Raw genomic sequence first — 20,051 nt, forward strand, 5'->3', positions numbered from 1 at the left:
CGCCGCCCCCACACTCCACAAACACAAACACACACAAGCACACACTCCCTCCAGCAAACACAAACACACTCTGCCAACACAAACGGCCTTCTCTGCAAATATGCAGTCGACAGGACCCAAATGCACCCCTCACCCAGTCCCAGGTCCCTAAAATCCACACCCAGGCCACCACGCCTGCAGGTCACAGCGACTCGGAGCCTTCAGCGTTCAAAGCGTCAGACTCTAAGCGGACGGTTCAAAGGCAAATCTCCGCGACTGCCGCGACCAAGAGCTCCCCTCACCCCACACACACCAATACCTGGTTGCCCCTCTTTCAGCGTTCTCCAGACACTATCCTATGCCTACCTACATCTCGCAAGCTCTCTAAGGCCAGAGAACTGGCAGCACTCCTGTTGTGTGCTGAGATTGCTGAAAAGGGCTATCCTGAAAAGGTGCGATCTGGGAAGGAGGAAAAACAATTGCCAAGTCTGTCTGAGCCTCGCTGCAAGGAACCGGGAAACTCCTGAACTAGACGGCAAATGTGGATTGGGCTCCCACTGCGGGCGGGGCTGTGCTCCTAGTCCACCAGGCAGGAACCCACCAGGAAAACAGGCGAGAAATACAATGGGCGATCACTGGAGTCACAGGGGGTAAACACTGATGGTGGGGCAATGGGGTGAGCGTGGGGTAGGCGGAGAGTTTGGAAGGCTTCGGGAGAGGTCTCTGCACTTCCGCACGGCCTAGGGGGTTGGAGGCAGGAGCCGAAAGGAGGTAGGAAAAGGGAATGCCGCCAACTAGCCCCTCTCCTCTAGCACGGGCGCTTCGTGCGAACGAAAACATATACGCACCCAAAACTTAGTGACGTACTCCCTCCTATTCTGCCTTAAATTTAGTTATCGTTTGTCCCTGTGGTGTTACGGCCACAAGCATTTTAAAACACGCCCACAAGAGGGCGCTAGTTCCTCCTTCCCCCTCCAGTTCGAGACTCCCGACCAATGGCTCCTAGCAGGGCCAGAGGTGGTGGAAACACCTTGAGGTAAGGTCCTGGACTGAAGCGAGCCTGATCTCGGAAACACAGAAGGGCACCATTTGTCTTCCACTTGAGAAAGGGAGGTTGAAAACCTAGCCCTAACTCCTCACATAGATGGGGAAAGACTTCTAAGGCCAAGAGGTACCACTTCCCCCTCTCCCCTCCTTAGCCCTACCCTGTTGAGGCCAAGCTGGCCTCCAATTCCCAATTTTCTTGCCTTGTACTCCCACACCTGAGTTAGGTATCCTTTCTATATTGTGGGGGACACCCTGCCTAGGCCCCCTTCTTTGTACTGAGAGGCCCCCTACTTGTTTGTCAGCTGCTATGACTTGGCCTGATTCTCTTAGGCCCTGTTCTCTGTCCATCTTCAGCCTGTCTGTGGAAGTAACCTTTTGTTTGTTTGTAGGACACTGATCCTCAGCCGCCCCAACCCATCAACACAGCTGAACTGCTGACCCCAGAGCTGGGTGCCTGTAGTCCTCACACAAGCCACCCCCTTTCTCTTCTGGCATAGCAGTAGCCAGCCTCCCCCCCCCCCCCCAGCCACCTGATTCTAATGATGAGACAGTACAGCAGAGTGCTGGGGGTAAGGGGGGAGCAGTAACCCCTCAGCAGAGGAGGTCGATTCCCATGGGCTCCTTTCTGCCCCCATATGCCAGGCCACCCGGATTCTGGTTTCCCTGTCACCCAATCTGGCCAGTTCCCTCCATCTGGCCCTAGGAATCAGGTTTCTAAGGGCCTTGCTCTCCTCAACCTGCCTCAAAAGAGCAGAGCAGCAAAGGCTGGGCCCCACCCCTCACAGGCTCTTTCCCCTGGGCTGAGCCCCTCATGGGGCAAAGGATGCACATTCCTCAGGTTTCTTAAGCCCACTTATCTGTCCCCCTGCCCATCAGCCTGAGTGCTGACAGAGGCCCAGACCCCTTGTTTGGAAGCTGATAACCTCCTGCCATCGACGGCCCTCCCCCACCTGCAGGAACATGGAATAGGCTGGAATGGGAGGGCCCTCTGCAGCAAGGCAGAAGAAACTGAGGCCTGCTTTTGGCCCAAGGCCCTAGGAAATAGTAGCCCCCATCTCACCAACTCAAGACCCAGGACCACCCTCTGTGCTGCCACAGTGCCACCTGGTGGTCCCTAGGGAAATGTCAACTCAGCGCTGGAAAAAGTCACAGGAGAATTAGAAAAAACAGAAACAAAATGGTATACCACTTTATTATATATTTATCTAAAAATGTAAAAAGTGTTACAAATGTGTTATTTGAACTTCTGATCCTTTTTTTCCTTCCGTGCTGGAAATTGAACCTGGGTTCGCAAAACTTTCAATCTGGGCAGGTGGGTCAGGAGAGGTGTTCAAAATCATCGCACCCCAATAGAAAAGGATTTTAAACACCTCCTGAAACACGGGGGACCAAACAGAGGGCCCTGTGGAGAATGCAGGCTCTCTCAGCACCAGCCCAAGTCCCTCCCACCTTCCCAAACGATCCTCTTCAGCAAGTAAAACGTTCTTGAAACTTGTCCAGGAGCGTATGGAGCATGGTGCTTGTAGCAAGCAGCCACCTGACCTGAGAAAAACAAACAAACAAACAAAAGAATCAGTACCTAGGGCCTCTCCTGCTCCCTGAACTTCCCAGGTCGGGCCGGGATCCCCTCCTCTCCCACTCACCAGAAACAGAGACCGCTACGGCCGGCCCCCACGCTTTTTGGCAGGAAGGATGCCACACACCTTAACCTCCTCCTCTTCACTCTCCTCATCCTCACTTTCTTCTTCAGAAAAATCATTGTTTATACAAACTGGTGGATACACACGTAGTACAAACAGAAGGTTAACGCCAAAGGTCTTTAAACACCACATGTCACCTACTCAATGCCCTGTGGTGCTAGGCTGACAGGGAACCTCATCCCTGAGTCCAGATGGGAAGAACCTCAGATACTGAACTGGAAAAAACAAAACCCGAAAGCCCCAAAGAGCCCACCCACATCATTGGCGCTGGACACCTGGAGCAGGGTATGGACGTTCATAGACTTGAGAGGCCAGTGAAAGGCACCTAATACTGGGGTGCATGAGACACTGGGTGATGAGGCTTAAGGCGGTAGTGGACAGTGAAAGGAGGCCCGAGGAGAGGGCCCACTCTTCTCACCGATCTGATGCCGACCAGTGATGCGCACAGGCCCAGAACCGGACTTCAGGCGGAAGGTTACAGGTGGTTGGAGCTGGAAATCATCCAGACTGAGCTGGAAGGTAAGAAGGAAGGCCTGACCCACCCTGGCCCACCGATCTTCGGATTTAATACTGAAACTCTCTCTCAATCCCCGATCTTACGCCAACAAATGGCTGGCTTCAACTCACCATGGGCTGGCAAGATAACCTGAGGTTGGCCACAGGAACTGCAATCTCCTGGTTGTCGTGATCCCGGGCCACAACTTCCACCACATTACACTCGTCCTTTGCCCCCTCGGTAAGGCACAGCTGAAAGGCATGTGGAACCTGAGTCTAAAGTGGGGGCTGACACCAAAGCGAAGGGATCTTACCCTAAAACCTGCCCAGACAAGGGGGGTACCGGTGAGGGGACCAGGGAAGCAGCCTGGTGAGGTTAGCCACGAGAGACTCCCAAACGGGGGCGGGGATGGGGGAAGTGTCCGCTAGCCCATACGCCCCCAAGCCCTTCTCCATCCGCTTACCATGTTCAAGGCCAGCACGTGTTCCGTATCCTCCTCTTCCTCAACCTTGAAAGTGAAGGAGCGGGTGTGGCCGGAGAGCTCACAACCTGCAAGAGACAGAGCGTTCGCTCGAAGGGAGGGCGGGAGGGGTTTCAAACTCCGCTGTCCCCTCCCACCCCGTCATGTGCTGGCGCGGGGTGACCGGTCATTTACGCGCCTAACATCTCTTAAGACACCTGGGCGGGCGTCCCTCTCTGGCCGTACAGGCCGCGAAGGGTTAGGGGAGGCGAGGAACCCTCGGCCCACACCCACGTCGTTCCTCAGCCTAACATCTCACCCGCCCAGTCCCCACCCTCTGCTGCTCCGTCTTCAATACCAAAAAAGAAACTATCCATTGTGACCGGAGCCGGGACCCCAAGGCCGCCGACACCCCCAGCGCGGGCTCGGCTCTCTTGATTCAAGAACGCTAAAGCAGCAGCAGCGGCGCCGGCGGCCATGCTGAAACGGCCGTGGAGGCCCCGCCCCCCACGCACCGAACGCAGCACTTCGGCCAGTTCCGGCCCCGCCCATTAAAGGAGACGCGCGCATCAAGGCGCGAAGCGAATGAACGGCCGCACTCGCCAAGAGCGGCCGTCATCACTTCCTCAAGGACAGGTAGCAGAAAGGCCTCGGAAAAAAAATTTCAAGAAGTACATAATGGGGGCTTTATGTCAGCATCTATTCTTTCGGACGGTTCTGAGGACTCTTTCCCCAGTTCGTATTTCCAACCCAGAGATCTGTACAGATGTTAGGGTAAACTTTGGAGTTCAGGGCAGTTAACTTTCCTTTCCCAGTAATTCCCACCCACACCCTTGCTACATTAACTGTCCCTTAGATAAGCTTCCTGGTCGTGATGGAAGCTTGACAGCAAAGAACCAACGCTCACTTGTGGGAGTCAACTGCTGTCCACCCCCCTGAGCTCCTACTTGCCATCAGCCTAGGCACACCCTTGTGCTGTGGATCCTCCTCTCAGCTGAGGTGACGCCCTCCCCACCAACACCCCCCCATTTAAGGAGACCAACCCACGCGCCCCCCTCCTTTTCCATAGAAAAGCTCAGTGACACCTCTCAACTTCAAATTTTAACTGTATTAAGAGGGCAACTTACTTAAAAACAAATTGTACTTTTCTGAGAAAAATCTGGAAGTTAACATCTTTTCTGGGGAAGGCAGGAAGGCAGGGCTGGCTATAAAATCCAGTTTACATTCAAACAGCTGGCTTTGGCTACCTGCTTTAGGTGAAGGACCAAATGATGAGAAAGTAGAGAAAAGGCAGCACACCACCACACATATTCACGTCAAGTTTTATTTTGCCTCTTGCATGGACTGCAGATAGTTTTACAGTTCGTTTTCTACAGGAACTGAGCTGTGATCCAAACAATGAAATGTTACTCCAACCTTTATGTTCATAGCCATGAAGATGCATTGCGCGTTATCCTAGAGCAACAGCGGGCAGCACAGACCTGGGCAGCACAGACCTGGACACGCCAGCTATGGCCAGAAGATCATCCCAAGTGATTATTGAAAGCCAACATAAAACAAAAAGCAACTTGTTTAAATTCCTGATTCCACATGAAGCTGGCTCTGAAATCCTCAAAACAAAACATTCTAAGTCAAACTCAAATCGTGGGACGTGTTCAGAGCGAGCTGAGCGCACTGACCTGTCTTAATTATCTATCGACATGTTTGCCCTTCACTTCAGCCTTCAAAACCAAACTTGATTGCAGTTTTCCAACACCACCTACCACAGGTTTTTCCTCTAATGAGGTGGTTTACTTCAGTATACTCCTGGCCTCAAGTGGAAGTCACTAGGTACATTAGATATAGTGCTAAAGGTAAAAGCTCACATGGGAGTTCTATAAAAGAAAAATGTTTCAAGTTTCCTTTTCTCTTTCCCCCTGCCCCTCAGCTCAAAGTTCAAAAGCTGATGCAAAACTGGAGGGAAGCAAGATAACAAAATACTGCTGAAAATCTATGAAGAAGTTACTAGGTAGCTAGCCATGATTTAAAAAAAAAAAAAAAAAAAATCCTGCAGAGACTATCTGCCAGCTTCATGCTCAAAACCCTTAAATTGACCAAATCTAAATTAAAATACATGAAGTTTTCAGGGTCTCTGATTAAAAGAAAAAGTATACTTATGGGTAACATATACTTATTCTTTCTTTTAAAAATTAGATACAAACATGCAAGAATTAAAGACTGATTCAATTAAACCAGTAGCTAACCAGGTCTTGAGATTAAATGACAACTGTCCTAAGGGCAATGAGAGCACCATTCGGTCCTCTTGCCCTCACCTGGCAACAATGTCAAAACATTTCACATGCGGATCTGCTAATAAGGTTAATTTCCAGAAGTAACTGCACTTCTCAACAGATTTGAGTCATATGAAGTTAGGTGTTCATACCCCAAATAGTCACGGCCTATCCCTATGTGGGAGGCACTTTAAGCATAAAACTTCTTAGGAAGAAAATGACAAATGTAAAAGGAAATCTACCATTCACTGGTTTACATCATTGAAAGTGCCATCCAAAACCAACACCTTTCATTTTCAAAGGAAAAAAACAAACAAACAAAAAAAACCCCATAACATATAAAAACAGTAAACAAAAAGAATAGTCAGGTTACAGCTAGTCTATATACAAAGAAATTTACAAGTTTGTCAACTTAGGCCTTTGCCACAAACAAATGCACATTTGTCCCTACAAAGCACAACTGCCTGAACCAACAGTAACAGGAGACAGTTGGCCAGAGCTTTACAAAAAGCAGAAAAATTGCCCCAAATTGAAACTCACTAAACCTCCCTCATTCCTGCCATCTCTCCAAACAAAGGAGACGCTGCACTCAGCACAGCAAGGCGAATGCAGAGAGTGATCTTCGTTGCTCTTAGGTGAGAAATGCAACCACACTGGATGCAGAAAATAGTGCTGACTGCATTTATTTAAGAACCTCTCCCTCTAGAGCCTCACACAAGAGGCCCTGGCACTAACACAAGACCCAAAGGAACACACCACATCTGTCTCACACAGGACAAGCAGCAGTACTATTCTCCCAACCAGTGAGCAGGGAGAATGTGAGGGGTGAGTTTTCACAGTCATCTTTGTTTCCAATACAAGGCTGATCTGCTGCCGCTCCAGAGACTGAGCTGTGTGAAGACCTCAACCACCAACCACACGGTGGTGTTAAGAGACTTGGACAGTTCACAGTGCAAACAAATGTCACAGGCTTCGACCAAGTATAACCACATCCTTTGGAAATCCTTCCATCTTTGCAATTTCAAAACAGCCTAATTTGCTGTAAAATTCCAGAATCCTTTTATCATCTGGTCTTACTTCACAGAAAGCCCCCCGGGAGCCTAGAAATAAAACAAATATTTTAAATGTAAGTAAGTATATTATATATGTGTGTGTGTGTGTGTGAATTATAATACAGATAACAGCTTTATTTCTAAACTTTATATTACAATTTTTATTATTATTATTTTTTTTTTTTTTTTGTGGCACTGGAGTACTCTGAGCTATAGTCCCAGCCTAGCAATCTTTTGCTTTTATTTTTGAGAAAGGGTCTGCCTCCCGAGTGCTGGGATTACAGGCATGTGCCACCACGCCCGATTTAAAATTATTACTTAGCCAACAATGAGTGAGCAAAATTCTTCTCACAGGCTGGGCACAGTGGCGCACGCCTGTAATCCCAGCACTCGGGAGGCAGAGGCAGGTGGATCGCTGTGAGTTCAAGGCCACCCTGGTCTACAAAGCAAGTGCAAGACAGCCAAGGCTACACAGAGAAGCCTTGTCTTGAAAAACCAAAAAATTCCCACAAAAGAAAGTTCTTGCTGGGGGTGGAGTGTGGTGGTGGTGAAGCACACTTATTAATCCCAGCACTCAGGAGGCAGATCTCTGAGTTTGGGGCAAGCCTGGTCTACTGAGTGAATTCCAGGACAGCCATGGCTACACAAGAGAGCTGTCTCAGAAAAAAAACCAAACTAAAAACCGAAAAAGGGGGGAAAAGGCTGGAGCTAGAGCTCTGTGGTGTCTAGATTCAGTATCCTATGGTCCAGAATGTGAACAAAACCACTTGGGGGTTGAGTGGGCAGTGCTGAGGCTAGAACCCAGCACCGTGTGCATGCTAGGTGCTACACTGGCTTCTCAAATTCTGGGATTGTGTAGCCACAAGTTTAGCTTTAAAATTTGTTCTTACATTTTTAAAGGGTTGCCTAAAAAATATCTGTGGCCCTTAAGAGCCTAAAACATCATTTTGACCTCAACAGCTTTCTTCCCCCACAACATTAATGGTCAAGCAAGCAATTTTTGAAAGCTCCTTTCAGGTAATATACTCCAACAAGAGTTATACAAAGTTTCTTCATTAGGTTAATTTAATGTTTAAGCATTTATGGGCCTGAGCAAAATAAACGTAATAGTTCATGTTCATTTCTCATTCAATTGAGGCTCAAAATTATTTATGCTTTACAACAGTAGCACTTTTCTTTTTTTTTTTTTTTTTTTTTTTTTGGTTTTTTCGAGGCAGGGTTTCTCTGTGTAGCCTTGGCCATCCTGGACTCACTTTGTAGACCAGGCTGGCCTCGAACTCACAGCGATCCGCCTGCCTCTGCCTCCTGAGTGCTGGGATTAAAGGCGTGCGCCACCACGCCCGGCTAACAGTAGCACTTTTCATAACTCAAAATAAGCAGCAAGCCAGACACAGTAGGCAGACACAGCAGGCAGAGAGATGGCTTGAGCCCAACATGTTGAGGACAATGTGGACAACATAGTGAGATCCCACACTGCTCCTAAAACACACACACACACCAATGAAACTTAAAAAACAAACAAACAAAAAAACCAAACCAGCCTGGAGAGATGGCTCAGAGGTTGAAGGCACTGACTGACTGCTCTTCCAGAGGTCCTGAATTCAATTCCCAGCAACCACATGGTGGTGCACAACCATCTATAATGTGATCTGATGCCCTCTTCTGGCCTGCAGGTGCAGGCAGAGTGCTGTATACATAATAAATAAATCTTAAAAAAAAAAAAAAAAGTTACCAGTGTGTATGCCACGGCATAATGTGGAGGCCAGAGGACAGCTTTGTATATAGCTGGTTTCTTTTACCATACAAGGGTTCTGAAGACTGAACTGAAGCCACCAGGCCCTTTTTAGAGATCTGTGTGGTATGACACATTGGTGGAAGTCAAAAGAACAGCTCTGTGAAGTCAGTTCTCACCTTCCACCTTAATGTGGGTTCTGGGAATCGAATTCAGGTTAACAGGCTTGCCTCTTTATGCAGCAAGGGCCTTCACCCAATAAACCTTCTTCCCCTGTCCTGTGCCACTGTCATACTCACTCCACCCCTGCTTTTCTGGAGAGGATTTCACTAGGATGTCCAGGCCTTAGCTTCTTTCTTGAGTGCTGGGATTCTTTTATGTTCAATCTTAAGCTATAGCTCTAAGGGCAGACACGGTAGCACAAACCTGTCTGTGAAGCTGAAATAGAACATTGGGGGATTCTAGGCCAGCCTGAGTGACACACATAAGGCCAAAACTAAATGAAATACTTAAAGCACAGGGCTGGTGAGGTGGCTCAGTGAATAAAGCTACCACGCCTGCCAACTGAGTTTGACCTCCAGGGTCCACACATAAAAGGAGAGAATCAATCCCCAGAAGGGTTCCTGGTTTCCACACGCACACCCACAGAATAAGTAAAAATAGTCTTACTCAAATAATGCAACAACACAACAACTGGTACTCACCATTAGCCTTCAGTGAAGACAGGAGGCAGGCCATCATGCTTTTGGCAACACTTGGGTCAGTGACTTTTTTGTGAATATCCATCTTTATCAGAGAAGGGAAGTTGGCAAGGAAAGTTTCTGGCAACACCTCCTGCTCTTCATGGAAACTCAACATTATTTTCTGCAAAAACCAGAATCTATTTGACTTTCAGGTTACTTTTATATTATCAGTATTTTAGACTCAGGAAAAGCAAAGCAGTAATTATTAACTTTTCCAGCTGAGAGAGAATGATTAGCTTACAATTCTAAAAGGTGTGGTGGTGCTCACCTTTACTTTAATTCCAGCACTCAGGAGTCAAAAACAGGCAGATCTGAGTTTGAGGCCAGCTGGTCTACACAATGAAATGAAGACCACCTATGGATAAAGGGCAAGACCCCATCTCCAAAAATGAAAGAGACACATACACCCCCAAGACCAAGTTACCAACCATCTAGAGGGCTTGACAGATCAGCAATGAAGAACACTTGCTGCAGTTATGAGGCTGTAGTTCAGGATCCCAGCACCCATGTAAGCTGCCAGGCACCTGACCCGTGTCTATCACCCTGCTTTGAAGGGAACAGATATAAGGCTGCTGGGCCCTGCTGGCATGAGAAAATGTGAGCCCTAGGTTCAACCCTGCCTCAGGGAAATATGCAGAAGTGATAGCGGGCACACTCTCAGTGCTCATCCCTGGCCTCCATGCATGCACACACGTGCACATGTGCACATAGACTCAAGATACATACAAAAATAAAACAGTTTAAAAATGGTTGGTTTAAATTAAAAAAAAAAAAAAAAAAAAAAGGTTGGTTTAGAGCAGTCACGGCTGTTCATGCCTGTAACCCTAGAGTCCTGTGAGTTTAAAGACAGCCTGGTCTGCCATCATAAGCTCCAGGAGTGCTAGGCGACACAGAAGACTAGACTGTCTCTGTAGATTCGATTCTCAGCAACATAGACTTTAAAATAAAAATCAAAGTACTGGCAATGAGGGCACACATCTTTAATCCCAGCACTCAGGAGACAGACCAAGGTGGATCACTGTTGAGTTCAAAGCCAGCCTGGTCTACAAAGTGAGTCCCAGGACAGCAAGGGCTACATGGTGAAACCCTGTCTTGAAAGAACTACAATAAATAAAAATTTAAAAACAAAAACAAACAAACAAAACAAAACAACAAAAAAAAAAAAAAAAAGGAAGGGGGGCTGGAGAGATGGCTCAGAGGTTAAGAGCAATGGCTGCTCTTTCCAAACTGGCTGAGCTCAGGTTCCCAACCACAGGGTGGCTCACAGCCATCTGTACTGAGATCTGATGCCCTCTTCTGGCCTGTAGGCATACATTCAGGCAGAGCACTGTATACATAACTCAATCTTAAAAAAGAAAATCTGCAAGGAAGAGCTTAGCCAGGGCAATATGACATAATAAAACCCTATTTCTAAGAAGATAGACAAATATTCATGTGGTATTCTATACTAGGCATTGGAACAAGAAAGATCATTCGTAGGAAAGTTGGTGCTTATTTTAAATTTGGTTAATAATGATGTGCCAGCAGTGGTTTTATAAGCTTAAGAAATGTTGAAAACAAACATGAGACAGACTGGAACTCTATACTACCTCAATTTTTTCTGGAAATCTACAAATTAAATTACACTAATATTATTAAAATAACATTAAAAAAGTTTGTGCACTATACACAAAAATGTGAATGTTTATAACAGAATAAAAGAGTCATGGTTTCCTGTCAAGACATGGATCTTTTTAACTAAGCTTTTGTTTAAAGAAAAAAAAAAAAAAAAGGAGGGGAAAAAAATGGAGACTGCAAAAATGGAGACTGCAGATGTAGGTCAACAATATAACACTTGCCTAAAGTATCCAAGACCCTGAATATAAACCTTAGCACAGTAAAAAAAAAAAAAAAAAAAATAAGCAAGTCTTCCTTGGGAAAACACCAGATGGTGGGTGACAAGACAGATGCAGCGCAGCCAGAGGCCTGGAGGACCTCAGGGCCCAGGCTCAGCAGGCTAGGGCAGCTGCACCTAGGATTCAGCCACATGGCTACTAGAGTTGCAGGCCTGAAGAAAAGGAGTGGATATGCACAAAGAGCATACTTGGAGAAAATCAACCCATTCCCATCAAGAAACATGAAAATTGCTGACTTTTTTTCTGGGAGCATGCATTGAGGATGAAGGGGTTTTTGCTTATTTCTGTCAGCAGAAAACCAGATCTGGCCCGACCAGACTAGACTTACAGCTTATGTCACGACTGGGGACTAACTCCAGTCATGCTGGCCTCAAACTTGCCTCTGCCTCTTGAATGCTGAGACTAAAGATGGTGTGTATGACCACACTTGGTGATTTTCATACTTCTAAATGATCACAATATAATTATGATATATAATTTAGTAATGTGGGCTGGAGAGATGGCTCAGAGTTTAAGAGCACTGGCTGCTCTTCCAAAAGTCCTGAGTTCAAATCCCAGCAACCACATGGTGGCACACCTTAAAATGATCACAATGTAATTCTCAACAGTGTATTACCTCAGCCTCTGAGAGTTCTTTGTCACCATTTGGCTTGGTGTACTTCTCCTGCATGAAGGGAATCCAGGAAATTTTACATTTTTTAATGAAGGGGGTCACATCTACAGTGCCTAAGGCATAGCCACAAATGCCATCTTCATCTTCTAGGACAAAACAGTAGTCCAGGCTTAGAGAAAGCAGCCCTCCTACTAACCTGCTCAGAAGAAAAGAAACCAGAGTGAGCTTGTAAACATCACAAAAGTCACAATTCAGCGATATGAGGTCCACAGCCATTAACTTATGGACATACATTCACTTTCATGTTTAGGACTGAACCAGACGTAAACCAACCTCCCAGTCAAGCCCTCCCTTAGCCTAACAACCCTGTGATTTCAATGTCTATTCCCCAAACCAAACAGGCATCACATACTTGTCTCCAATCAGGTCAGGCTGACTTTGAAAAGGCAAGCCCACGCCATCATCATACATTTCTCTGCAAATCTTATACACGGAGGCCTGAAAATACAGTTAGGCAACACACCAAGAAAAATGTCAACAAGAATGAATATAAGCAGCCACGTGTGCACATAGGAGGCTGAGGGAGGAGAATTGCAGGTTTGAGCCAAGTTGCTTAATGGGCTACATGCTGAGTTTGAGACAACTTTGGATCACAAACTGTCTTAGAAAAAGAATTAAAGTCTAGAAAAAAAAATGTGTGATCTATCAGAAACATTACCTCTGGGGAGAAAATAAAATCATCTTTGTTTTATTAAATAGTATTGGGTTGGGTATGTAGCTTACTGGTATAACACTCACCTAGCACATACAAGGTACTACATCTGATCCCTAGTACTAACATTTTATTTATTGGGTCACACGTGTAAAACTAGTCAGAAACAGCAGGGCACAAATCAAGACTGAAAACTTGCCAGAACCCTTTAATTTTTATTACTTTTAAAAGTGTGCATAAACTGGGCATAGTGGCGCACACCTTTGATCCCAGCACTCAGGAGGCAGAGGCAGGCTTCTGTACACCAGCCTGGTCTACAGAGTGAGTTCAAGACAGCCAAAACTACAGAGAAACCCTGTCTCGAAACAAAACAAACAAAACTGGGCTGGAGAGATGGCTCAGTGGTTAAGAGCATTGTCTGCTCTCCCAAAAGATCCTGGTTCGATCGCCAGCACCCACAGGGCAGTTCACAACTGTCTGTAACTCCAGTTCCAAGGGATTTGATATCCTTATAATGAATGCACAAAATAAAACAAACAAAAAAAGAAACCTCAAAAACAAACAAACAAACAAAAAACTGTGCATACATGTCCACGTGTGGGATACACGCATGTAGGCACATTTGCTCTGATGCTCAGGGAGCGGGTTAGAGGCAGTTGTGATTTATTTCTATGTGTATGAGTGCTCTATCTGATGACCAGAAGGACATCAGATCACATGGTAGATGGTTGTGAGCCACCATGTGGTTGCCAGGAATTGAACAGACAGTGCTCTTAACCTCTGAGCTATCGCTCCAGCCTGACCAGTGACCTTTTTTCTCCCCTCCCCCACTTCCCCGCCCCCCCCAACCCCCGACAGGGTTTCTCTGTGTAGCCTTGGCCATTCTGGACTCACTTTGTAGACCAGGCTGGCCTCGAACTCACAGCAATCCGCCTGCTTCTGCCTCCCAAGTGCTGGGATTAAAGGCGTGCACCACCACACCTGGCTACCAGTGACCTTTTTAAGAATCTCTCAACCTCTGTTTTTTGAGGACAGGGTCTCCTACATAGACAATGCTGGCCTAGACTAGATCCTCTGGTCTCAGACTCAAATTCTGGAATTAAATGAAAGGGCCACAAGGACCTGTCATCTGTCACTTTTTCGAACAATAGTTCCACAATACTTTAAACATATTACTGTCTTTTCAACACATTTCCTTACTTTCTTTAAATAGCTGATTGTTAACAGGCAGGAAGCATTTTACAACAGAATATTAAAGGACATACAAGAGAGAAATCAATCAAGGATAATACAGTTAGAATACACTATTTTATAATTTCTACTGTGAGTCTGGATTTTATTAATTTATTGGGCCTTTTAAAGATAAGTTCTCACTGGACTGTGGTGATGCACATCTTTAACCCCAGCACTCAGGCAGAGGCAGGCAGACTTCTGGGAGTTTTAGGCCAGCCTGGACTACAGAGCAAATTCCAGGACAGCCAGGGCTACCCAGAGAAATCTATCTCAAAAAAACAAAAGAAAGACAGACAGACTGACAGCAGACAGACAGACAAGGTCTTATACCATTGCTCAGGTTGTCCTAGAACTCAGTAACGCCAAGCTGGCCTTGAACTTGCACCAATTTTTCTGCCTCAACATCTTGAGTACCAGGATTACAACCTTGTGCCACCAAAACCCAGCTGTCATTTGACTTTTGAAATAGAAACTTTTCTGCCTACCAGAAATGCTAGAGATTGAACCCAGGGCATTGTTATGTGCTAGGCCAGAACTTAATCAACAGAGGCTTGCTATCTATCGCTAGTTTAGAGTTTATTTATGTGTGTATTTGCCTGCATGAGTATGTGTGCCATGGGTATGCAGGAGCCAATAGACCAAAAGATGGGCTCTGGACCCTCTGGACTGGGATTAGGCAGTTGTGAGTTGCTGAGAACCAATTCTCTGCAAGTCCAGTAAGTGTGCTTAACTAATGAGCCATCTCTCCAGTGCAAACTTTATTCTTTAGACAAGGTCTCACCATGCAGCTCTGTCTGGCTCTGAATTCACAGAGATATCTCTCTCTCAAGCACTGGGATTAAAGGTGTGCACCAACATATCTGTCTCCATTTTAAATTATTAAAGGGGAGAATTAAAAGACTCAAGTTATTAAAAGAGGGGTTATTAAATTTAAGTTTAAATTTAAGGAAACGTTATTAAAATTAAGTTATTCTAAAGAGGGGCTGGAGAGATGGCTCAGAGGTTAAGAGCACTGACAGTTCTTCCAGAGGTCCTGAGTTCAATTCCCAGCAACTACATGTGGCTCACAACCATCTGTAATGTGATCTGACGCCCTCTTCTGGCCCACGGGTGTGTATGTAGGCAGAGCACTGTATACATAATAATAAATAATAAGTCTTTAAAAAATAAACTTCTAAAGAAAGGCTGGAGAGATAGCTCAGTGGTTAAGAACACTGTGCTCTTCCAAAGGACCTGGGTTCAGTTCCCAGCGCCCACCTGGCAGCTCACAGCTGTCTGTGTATCTCTAGTTTCAAGGGATGCGACACGTAACAAGTCACAAAAAATTATAAAAGAAAAAAGTTCTAAAGGAGGTTAAATGCCTTAGGCTCCTCCTCAAATTTTCCCTAAATTTACCCCTTGATGTTTTAGTTTAGAGTTCAATATTTTAGTTAACTTCTTCATCAATCTCAGGGTGGGCTTTTAAGGGCTGGGAATTTTAGTTACAATTTAGAAAACATAGGTGAGACCCTGTTAGAAAAAGCAGGGCATACTTTGGAAGGATGCAGTGCAGCTGTGATTGACTCCTTACTCTGGCAGTCGTGGGGTAAGCTTTGCTGTGCTCTGCTCTGCCACACCATGATGTAATGACAATGGTGGAGTTGACTGTGCGTAAATTGAAACCACGAACCAAAACAAAACTCATTCTTTTTCTTTCTTTCCTTTGTTCCCTCCCTTTCCTTCCTTTGGTTTTTCGAGTCAGGGTCTCTCTGTGTAGCCTTAGCTGTCCTGGACTCACTTTGTAGACCAGGCTGGCCCGAACTCACAGCCTGCTTCTGCCTCCTGAGTGCTGGGATTAAAGGAGTGCACCACCACACCACACCTTCCCACCTTTCTTAAAGACAGGGTCTCACCATGTAACCTTGGATGAACTGGAACACACTATGAAAACCAATCTGGCCTCAAAATCAGAGACCTACCTGCCTCTGCCTCCTATGCCTGGTTTTCTTGAGTATTTTAAAGGAAGGCTGATTAATACAAGGCTGAAGCTAGTGGCAGCTCTGAGTCTGACCCATAGTCCTATAAACAAACAAATAAATGGCCACCACTCAGGGAGGCAGAGGCAGGTGGATCTCTATGTGTTCGAGGCCAGCCTGGTCTACCAAGAGAGCCCAGGATAACCAAGGCTACACAGAGAAGCCCTGTCATGTAAAATCCAGCCAACCAAACAAACAAAACAGAATAGTAATTTAAGACACAGAAGCAATTCTTTCAACCATCTAGTTCAAAGTAAAGTTGTAAATGCACATGTAACTATATACCAAGCTGATAGGCAGAAAATTACCTCATCTTTAGGGAAATATGGTCTGATAGTGTAAACTTTGGAGGTAGGAGTCAGTGGGGGTGGTTGAAAAAAGAGATCATTTGCCCCATCAATTGGCAGCAAACGCTGTAGGAAGGAAAAAAACAGGAAGACAGATTAGTGTTCAGAAGACATCTGTTTCTTTCATGAGTGTGCACTGCAGAATACCAACTAACATTAACTGGCTACTGCAGGCAGACCTAAAGAAGAGGGGTGTACTACACTTAACTAATAAAATACCTCTTTCCTGGGGGAGGGGTGTTTCAGAATAGAAATTACCCAAACTGGCTTACACAGCTTTAATGGTATATCAATAGAAATTTAACTTTATAATCAAAACAAACAAACAAACAAAAAAACTACTCCAATTATGACATACATATGTTTAAAAACCAATCTTAAATGAACCATCTTTCTACAAGATGGCAGAACAGAATGTCAGGAGGAGAGGTTTGGTCTGAAGAGGGTTATCTGTCCAGGAGACGCTTTATCCCCAAAGCAATGCGCTTCAGTTTGCTGTGCGCAGCAGAGCACCTGTTGGGGGGAGAAAAGCAGAGCACCTGAAAAATCCATGAACAAATTCCAACAGCAAGAACACTTTGTGTTTTGTTCAGACTGTCACTGGCAGACAAGTTTTTGTTTTCAAGTATGCTGTATTTATTAAGTAACCAAGGAACTGCCCTTTAAGCCCTTTGTCATTTATTTGCATAACCAGCCATCTTTTTTGCTCATGGAGTTTCCTCTGGCAGACAAGCATGCGCGCATTGTGCATTGCGGGCGCAGATTTAAATGCTGTGCGACCTGCAAAGAAACAATGTGAACTGTGTACCTAGAGCCGCTGCGCTTCGCAGGCGCGGGGGGATTGACAGCATCTCCTTCAGAAATTACTGTGAAAGAGGAGGAAAATTTGATTTAAAATCCAGCTATGTAACTAAATTGAATTTGGGACTAGAAAGCCTTCGGCAGACCAATCCTTCCAGCCATCTGATGCGCAACATAAGGTTTCTCATAAAACAAAGAAAAATGTCAATTCAGTTGTGAATTCATATTGATACCTGGAACTCTCCTGCTAGACCACCTCTAAAGGCCCAGGGTTCTTGGTCTCCAATTAAGAACTGTGCTGAAGAATGACTACGACACCCTGTTGAGATCAGATCCAAGCGGAGAACGTTACGTGAAAGGGGATTTCCTGGGGTCTCAAATGTCCAACAAACGAACACACTGGAAATAACTCTCTAAAAGTACTAATCCAGGGTTTCAAGGCAAGGCTGTGATAATAATTATTTTTAAATGTATGATGGCATTTCAATACTTCTATTAATTCCTGTGGTTAATAAAAACCACTATTACCAGTTGTACATTTAATTATTGGAAGGAATAATGAGGTTTTTCAGGTAAAAGTTTCCACATTCCTCATATACAGCAATAAATCAAGATGGCTGTGTATCTACCATGGATTCTGTAACTACAATCTGGAATACGTGAGATAGGTGTCTTATTATCACAGCCCAGGAAGGAACTGAGTTAAACCTGTCTGAAGTCACATTTTACATTGTGAGGAAGGATACAGGACAGGGAATGGGGGTTTATCTTGTCAGAAAACCTGAGGTGAGCAGAACACTGTGGACAGAAATGAAACATAAAACATTTGTTTTTTGTTTTTGTTCTTTTGTGAACAAGGGCAATCTAAACCCAGACACGGCCAGGGAGAATACGACTAACAGAATCTGAGAAGTTGGGAGAACCAATTACATTTTCTATTTTGTCCAGAGATAAAAACACACTTTTCTTCAAAGTATGACATGTGTGTTCTAACCCTACGTTAGAACTGCTGTGATGAACATAGGCATCGAACAGCAGGCTGAGGCCTGGGTGTCAGTTTTTGAGGTCATCACTCAGCCAACATCACAGGCAATAAGGCCAACAATTAATGGATAGTTAACAGTTAATGCCTGGAATCCAAATAGAAATGACCTGCCTAGTTTTCTGACAAGATACAGCAGCGCAATATGGTTCTTTTCCATTGGAAGACAGCGTTCTACCTCCTGTTCAAGTTAACAGTCTCATCAGTACAAGACACAAAGTGTGCTAGTCAGACAGTCCCAAAGCAAACCAAAATTTTGTTGACAATTCGGCCCATTAAGAGATCATACCTAGGTTTGTTATGTTTTAAGGGTAGGGTTATTTATCTTTTTAAAAAGCAGAACACACACACACCAAAAAAAAAAAAAAAAAAAAAAAAAAAAGAGGAGGGAAGAAAAAGAAACACAAACCCTTAAAATGCAGTATTTGTAAAATAAGCATGAAATGGGTCAAAATTTAGAATAAAACAAAAGCTGGCCCCATTCCATAATTCAGTGGTTTACACTGTAGTGAAAAAAGGGGGAGAAAGGGACAACAAAAGAAAGCAAAAAATGAAAAATATCCTTGTCAAACTTTTAAGTCCAGCCAATTTCCCCTACCCTCCACTTTGAGACTCCAGCATAACTAGCACTCCCAACTAGCACAGTAAGAAGCTGCACGTACGAAGAGCTGTGCAAATGAAAACATGGTTAATGCCTCAGACGCTGCGCAAACGTGACTTCAGTTCATATCTACTGCCCTAGCTATTCCACCTGAGCTACCTCACAGACACAGCCTTTCAACTTAAACTAATGAATCATGACGCGCTGTGGACATCTGCCGCTGTCCGTCCAATAGCAGTAGACACTTGTGCTGAGGACTCTCCCATCTGTGCACAGTGGGGAAGAAGATAACACAGGTCGTTAGTAATCAAAGGTACTGCACAGCCACATTCTTTAAAGGACTGAATGCCAGCTGGACTGGAGAAAGGAACAAACAAAGGATTCTAATGACCCCTGAAATTGGCCACAAAATACTACTGTTCCTGTCATGGGCATCTGTACAGCTACACAGGTGTAAGGTAGTTATTTAAAACTACAATGCTCTGACCATGAGACTGTACAAATTAGACAAATTACCTCATTGTTGCCTAAGACAGAGATAACTTGAGAAATGAACAATACTGGATATAATAAAATTTAACTTTCAGGGCTGGAGAGATGGCTCAGTGGTTAAGAGTACTGACTGCTCTTCCAGAGGTCCTGAGTTCAATTCCCAGCAGCCACATGGTGGCTCACAGCATCTCTATTAGGATCTAATACCCTCTTCCAGCCTTCAGGTGTATGTACAGATATAAGTAAAATAAATGAATCCTTTTAAAAAATGTAATCTTCAGTAATTTTTGAATTTTGGGCAGAGGGGGCATTGATACTGAGGCCTGAACCCTCGAATATAATACTTTACTTAATTTCAGGTTTAAAACCCCTAGGATCCTCAGAAACAACATAAATTCCTATAAGGATTAACAACTCCTTGGCAAGAAGCCTGGACGGCAAGTGCTATCGCCCAACAATCAACACAGATGTTTTTTCCCCTGAGCCTAAAGAGAGACACCTCCCACCCTTAATAGGTATCTTAGCCTTTAATAAGGCTCCTGTGCCAATAGATACAGGAACACAAAGTATTTCTATATTTTTAAATCAGTAATCAGAAATTCTTCCTTTTTAATACTGAAAAGCTCAAAGCCATATGGGCAGAATTGAAATCTGACTACTCAGGAGCTGAATGTATTTCAGACCATCTACTTCATAGCTAAGACCATGAAGTCCCATGGCAGTATTTGCGCCTACTATGAAAACTGACCCGTCAGTTAGCTTTGCTGCCTGCTGTGTGCTGTAAGTCCATTGCACTGAAACCTGGAAATGAAATGAGATCC

General features: G+C 44.9%; 2 protein-coding genes across 2 annotated transcripts in view; both read right to left on the reverse strand.

Moving 5' to 3' along the window:
• Nucleotides 1-2,316: 2,316 nt before the first annotated feature.
• Npm3 (nucleophosmin/nucleoplasmin 3) lies at nucleotides 2,317-4,199 on the reverse strand. Its single transcript, XM_051147147.1, has 6 exons — nucleotides 4,041-4,199; nucleotides 3,686-3,771; nucleotides 3,354-3,473; nucleotides 3,145-3,238; nucleotides 2,670-2,797; nucleotides 2,317-2,568 (listed from the first exon to the last, which is right to left on the reverse strand). The coding sequence occupies exons 1-5, from the start codon at nucleotides 4,159-4,161 to the stop codon at nucleotides 2,685-2,687; spliced, it is 534 nt and encodes a 177-aa protein (XP_051003104.1). The 5' UTR covers nucleotides 4,162-4,199; the 3' UTR covers nucleotides 2,317-2,568; nucleotides 2,670-2,684.
• Nucleotides 4,200-5,704: 1,505 nt separating this feature from the next.
• Oga (O-GlcNAcase) overlaps nucleotides 5,705-20,051 on the reverse strand; it is a 36,521-nt gene continuing 22,174 nt past the window's right edge. Inside the window, exons 12-17 of the mRNA XM_051146672.1 lie at nucleotides 17,329-17,414; nucleotides 16,256-16,360; nucleotides 12,400-12,485; nucleotides 11,991-12,183; nucleotides 9,441-9,600; nucleotides 5,705-7,052 (exon numbers count right to left, since the gene is read on the reverse strand). Coding sequence (XP_051002629.1) covers nucleotides 6,916-7,052; nucleotides 9,441-9,600; nucleotides 11,991-12,183; nucleotides 12,400-12,485; nucleotides 16,256-16,360; nucleotides 17,329-17,414 — 767 coding nt within the window. The 3' untranslated portion in view covers nucleotides 5,705-6,915. The remainder of the gene's footprint in view (nucleotides 7,053-9,440; nucleotides 9,601-11,990; nucleotides 12,184-12,399; nucleotides 12,486-16,255; nucleotides 16,361-17,328; nucleotides 17,415-20,051) is intronic.

Source organism: Acomys russatus, chromosome 5 (assembly GCF_903995435.1).
Source record: "Acomys russatus chromosome 5, mAcoRus1.1, whole genome shotgun sequence".
In the NCBI taxonomy this organism is placed as follows: domain Eukaryota; kingdom Metazoa; phylum Chordata; class Mammalia; order Rodentia; family Muridae; genus Acomys; species Acomys russatus.